General features: G+C 37.9%; 1 protein-coding gene and 1 non-coding gene across 2 annotated transcripts; one reads left to right on the forward strand and one right to left on the reverse strand.

The window, feature by feature from the left end:
• Nucleotides 1-342: 342 nt before the first annotated feature.
• On the reverse strand, nt 343-1,779 carry LOC112093341. The gene is made up of 3 exons (XM_024171548.1): nt 1,707-1,779; nt 1,032-1,430; nt 343-890 (listed from the first exon to the last, which is right to left on the reverse strand). The coding sequence occupies exons 1-3, from the start codon at nt 1,777-1,779 to the stop codon at nt 343-345; spliced, it is 1,020 nt and encodes a 339-aa protein (XP_024027316.1).
• Nucleotides 1,780-2,344: 565 nt separating this feature from the next.
• On the forward strand, nt 2,345-2,451 carry LOC112093352. The gene has a single exon (XR_002903016.1). It is a non-coding gene; the product is annotated as a small nucleolar RNA R71 (small nucleolar RNA).
• The last annotated feature ends 3,514 nt before the right edge of the window (nt 2,452-5,965 follow it).

Below are 5,965 nucleotides of genomic sequence, written 5' to 3' on the forward strand. Positions count from 1 at the left end.
GAACGACAGAGGAAAATGGTCCTTCCTAGTCGCCTTGTTCAGCTTCTTGTAGTCCATACAGACCCTCCAACCAATCACCGTAGGAATCAACTCATTGTTGTCATTTGGAACCACCGTGACTCCTCCTTTCTCGGGCACGCATTGAACAGGGCTGACCCAAGAGCTATCTGAAATAGGATAAATTATCCCTGCATCAAGCCATTTAGTCACCTCTTTCTTCACAACCTCTTTCATAATTGGATTCAGCCTTCTTTGTTGTTCCACCGAATTGCTGTAGCATTCCTCAAGCAAAATTTTATGCATGCAGATTGATGGGTTGATTCTTTTTATATCTACGATAGTCTACCCAATCGCCCATTTGAACTTCTTTAGCACCTCCAGCAGTTGCATTTCATGTATATCACTTAGTCTAGAAGCAATGATTACTGGAAGAGTGTTTGAATCACCCAAGTATGCATACCTCAAATGTGCAGGTAGAGGCTCTAGTTCCAAAATAGGTGGTTCTTCCACAAAGGGTTTATGTTGCTTGAAGGGCCTTTCTGATAATTCCAATGGTTCGAATTGCCTCCTAGAGCTGGCTGATGTGTGTCTACCCTCCATCCATGATACTTGACCATCATTGTTGTCCTCATCTACCTCAAAATCAGTCAGGTCATCCTCTTTTATTAGCTTTTCCGAGCATGTTTTCTCAAACTCTGCCGCCACCAGTGAATCCAGAACATTAATAGCTGAACATTCCTCCACCTCGTCAGCAAAACGCATTGCCTTGAACACGTTGAAAGTGACTTGCTGATCGTGGACTCTCATGGTCAATTCACCCTTTTGCACATCAATCAATGTGCTGCCTGTAGCTAAAAAGGGTCTTCCCAAGATAATAGGCACCTCCCTATCTGCTTCATAATTCAACACAATGAAATTTGTTGGAAATATAAATTTGTCTACCCTCACTAGCACATTTTCAAATTTTCCTTCTGGATGAGCATAAGATCTGTCAGCTAATTACAGAGTAAAAGTGGTGGGTCTTGCTTCACCAATTCCCAGCTTTCTGAAGATAGACATAGGCATCAGATTGATGCTTGCTCCCAAGTCGTATAATGCCTTTCCAACATATTGATCACCAATGGAGCACGGTATAGTGAAGCTACAAGGATCTTTCAACTTGGGTGGTAGCTTATTCTTCAATATCGCATTGTATTCTTCGGTTAGTGCCACCATCTCAAACTCACCTAGCCGACGTTTCTTCGAAAGAATATCCTTAATAAATTTAACGTAATTAGGCATTTGCTCCAACGCCTCCACAAGTGGAATGTTGATGTGGAGTTGCTTTAACACGTCTATGAATCTCCTGAACTGCTTATCTTGCTTTTGAGTCTGAAATCTTTGTGAAAATGGGGGTGGAGGTCTCTCTAGTCCGTTTTGCTTCAGCTTTCCTGTAGCATTTTAGTCTGTAGCATCCCGTTCTGATTAAACTTCTGGTTGATGGACTTTCTGATTTTGGATCGAAGAGGGCTCTAATGCTGTAGCAGATTGTCGAGTTGGTTGCTCAATTTCCCTGCCATTCCGAAGTGTGATAGCTTTACAATACTCCTTACCATCTCTTCTTGGGTTTTTCGTATCGCTAGGAAGTGATCCTTAGGGCCTATTATTTAAAATATTAGCTAGCTGCCCCACTTGATTCTCCAAAGTCCTCAATGACGCAGCTTGACTTTGAAGGAGGGCTGCTTGATTTTGAATGATTGCATCATTCTTTGCCATGTACTCTTTAAGCAGTGCCTCCATGGGAGTTGATTGTTCTTGAGGTGGCTGTCTTTGGTGTTGCTGCTGATGGAAACCCGGTGGATGTGTTGGTTTACTCGACCTTGCTGAAGAACTACCTCCTTGATTTGCCCAAGAAAAATTCAGATGTTGCCTCCACCCTGGGTTGTATATGTTGGAATACGGATTGTTACTCCTGTTGAAATTGTTCACATAACAAACTGAGGTAGGGTTGGATGGGCAGTTTTTGAACGAATGTCTGTCTCCGCAATAAACACAAGCTAATTCAGCTGGGGTTGTTGTATTAGCTCATGCAGCCACGTTCATGGACTTCAAAATATTAGATAATGAAGAAACTTGAGCTATCAATGCAGTCACAGTGTCCACTTCATGAATTCCAGCAACACGTCGTCCTGTATAAACTCTCTCGGTGGGCCACTGGTAGTTGTTGTTGGACATTCGCTCTAAAATTTCATAAGCCTCATTGTACGACTTCACAAGCAAGGCACCATTTGCTGATGCATCCACCATGGCTCTAGTTAGAGCGTTGAGTCCATTATAGAAGGTTTCCATTTAAATCCAATAAGGAAGTCCGTGGTATAGACACTTCCTTAGTAACTCCTTAAAACGCTCCCATGATTCACACAGAGCTTCCCACTCCAACTGTTGAAATGATGTGATATCATTCTTGAGTTTGGCATTTTTGTTTGGAGGGAAATATTTCACCAGAAACTTCTCAGCCAAATCAGTCCATGTAACTACCGAATCTGGTGGTAAAGAATTCAGCCATGCTCTAGCTCTGTCCTTCAGAGAATAGGGAAATAACTTGAGGCGAAGAGCCTCTTCAGTCACACCAAGGAGCTTAAAAGAGTCGCCTACTTCAATAAAAAGCCAAAGATGCAGATGTGGGTCTTCGATCGGCATCCCGCTGAATTACCCCACGGTTTGGAGCATTTGAAACATAACCGGTTTCAGCTCGAATTTGGTTGCCTGAATTTCTGGCCTAACAATGCCTGGATACAGCCTGTCGAGCATGGGGATGGTATAATCTCTGATTGCCCTATCCTTGTCCTCTGCTATTGCTGCAACATTGTTACCTTGATTATTTTCACCTGCTCCCTCAGCCATTTCTTCTATACTAGTAAATCCCTGTTGTTCCATTCTTCTTGCTCTAAAAGTTCTTTCAATCTCAGGGTCCAAGGGAATCAAATCTGTATCCCTCGGTCTATTCATGCAAGAAAATTATAACTGCAGAAGAACAAAAGGAGTAATTGTGACTAACAGAAGCAAAATTGAATTAAAATGAACAAAAACTGATTTCTATAATAATTTTTACTAATCATCAATTCCCCGGCAATGGCGCCAAAAACTTGTTCGCAAAAATCCTATGAATGGAAATAACTCTACACAAGTGCACGTAATCGAACAAGGACTACAGTAGTGAGTGAAAAGTATCGTCTCCACAGGGATTGAGTTAATAAGAAATTAATTACAAAAACCAGTTGTACTAAATTAAATCAAAGAGTGAATCGAGTACCAAATTGATAAGGATTAAGTAAAATGAATGAGTAAAGTCAATGCGTGTGATTAAAATGCAAACAAGAGGTAAGACTTAACAAGATCTAAGCTACGAGCTGTGAATCAATGATGGGTAAAGGCTAGGATTACTGATTTTCCCTCAGTTGCAACTCTGACCACGTTTTGCTATATGAATACTGTAGCAAAGTTCATCCAGTCAACTTAAAATTCTGCACATTCCTCTTCCGACAGATCTATGCCTATGATTCCGTAAACCAAAATCAACATATTCCTATGCATTTTAGTTTCCAAAACCTGAAGTTAAACACGAATTTTAATGGGTCATACAAGACAATAATATATTCCTATACTATTTCCTTATATTATCCAAGATAGATCTAACTAAAACTAACCTTTCTAGAATTAATTTAAGTTTATATTTTCTACTAAATGATGGCCAGTCACTTAACAAAAATTAGACAATAAACACACTTGAATAAACATGATGAAAATTACCCAAACAATTAAAATAACAAATAAATCTTTATTGCAACTTTGGTTCCATCAATAATCCTAGCTAAAGAAATTTAGCTCATGTTTAGTTCAAAGAATTGAGAAATAATAAAAACAACTAGATCCATTTGTTCACAGCGAGAGAAAATAAAGAAAGATAGAAGGAAATGATTAAGCTAAAATCTGAAAGTCAAACAGGTATGCGTCCTTGCTTCCTTGAGCCCAGCCTTACGGTACTGCTTACTTCAGCTCCATAAATCAGCCCTCCTACCTCCTCATGTACTCTCATTTTTTCTTTCTTCTCAGCTTGTACAGAGAATTTTGTGCGCCTCCCCTTACTTGTCTTTTTGTACAATACTATTCTTTTCCTTTTATGCTAGGCCAGGGTGAGGTGCCCTAATTACATGTGTCCGCCTAAGAGCCAAAACTGATGGTCGCCCCTCTAGTGCTCTTACAACTATCCTCTCTTGACAAAGTCAGCAATTGGACCACTACCAGCTGTAAATGAAAAACTGCGCCAGCATGCACGTTTTGGCTGTTTCTGCATTGATGCAGCTTTGCTGTAGCAATGGGTGAATTCCTGCTACGTACTTCCACCAAAGTTGCCCTTGGACTTCCTGCACAGTCAACCCAGAGTCAACATATTTTTATTGAATTTGAGGACTAAATTCATGATAGGACAAGATTGTTCCACAAGTATCAACCTTTTACCAACTAAATAAAAACTAACTAATGTTAAGTAAAATACTAACACTAAGGCATTTTACCTTGAGAAATCAACAACTATGAAGCCTAAAAGTATGTTAAATAACTTTATTTCATCAAGTTATCAGTGGGTTTCTAAACCTACTTTCATAAGAGCTATAGAGAGATAATATTTTTCCATTTATAATAGGAAATTGGTCAGAACAGTCGATATCTAAAATGTCACCTAAGTTTTCTAATCCACTTTCTAAACCTTCTAATTTTAATCTAGCATAAAAAATAACACCGAAACTATACAACATTGGTAATTTAGCCCAATATTTTTTAAACTTCTTTTTTATAGAAGCGATAGGAACTCCTAAAACCTCGTGTGTCCTAAATTCACTAAATAAAATAGCCATTCTTAAAAGTTCTCCTAACGCTAATGGTGACGTTGGGTAATATGTTCCACTAAGCTTTAAAGTAACTTCGTGAAATCTACCTAAAAAGTTATACAAGAGTTCGGCAATTTGCCAATCAATTTTGCACTAACATAGTTTGTTATAGCATCTATATAGGGGATGCATTGTTCAAGTATTATATAAGTGGAGTTCCATCTTACGGGCATATCTAAGGCTAATGCTCTAGGATTTTAATTACATGCTTGTAGAAACCTAAACCAATCTTGTATTCGTTGATTACTACCTTGAATCCATGCAATGTGTTATCTCTAATTCTTTTAATATGACCTGACATTGATTTTAAACCGGATTTTACTATTAAATTAATTACATGTCATGCACAACGTTGGTGAAATATATCATTATTACCGAAAAAACTTAAATCATTTTTAAAAAGTTCTATTGTTTTAGTATTTGTAGTAGCATTAGCTAATGTTATAGTCATTACTCTATCCCTTAAACTATATTCATCAATAACAGATAAAATTTTATTATATATTAAATCAACGGTATGTGATCCTAGAACAAATTTAAAACCTAATATTCTCTTATCTAAATCAAAACCTTTAAAATAATGTTCGGTTACGACTAAATAATCTTTGTTGGCAACAACGGACCAAATATCCGCCGTTAACGTAACGCAATCACTAGTAGAGTGTAAAAGGTTGATTAATGCTTTCCTTTATTGTTTATATAAATTTAATTTTAATGCATCTTTCCTAAAAGTAGTTCTTGAAAAAAATTGCATTAGGATTATGTACAATTTTAATATAATGCTGCCAATTCTTTTGTTCGGTAAAACTAAATGGCTGACCTAATATGGCTACTAATCGTTCTATTTCCATACGATCGACTTGTGGATCGTATTTCTAAGTGGTTAGACTGCCGGTTAGGAAGTCAAATGATAATTATATTTGGCGGAGATCGGGTCCGCCTCCTTACTTTTGAAGACACTTTTCGGAGTGTCTTCTCAAGTGTGTTATGCCGTGAATAGTGTTACCTTGTGATTTATCATCACAATATTTGTATTGAGC

This window comes from Morus notabilis, unplaced genomic scaffold, assembly GCF_000414095.1.
Source record: "Morus notabilis unplaced genomic scaffold, ASM41409v2 Scaffold1198, whole genome shotgun sequence".
Lineage (NCBI taxonomy): Eukaryota > Viridiplantae > Streptophyta > Magnoliopsida > Rosales > Moraceae > Morus > Morus notabilis.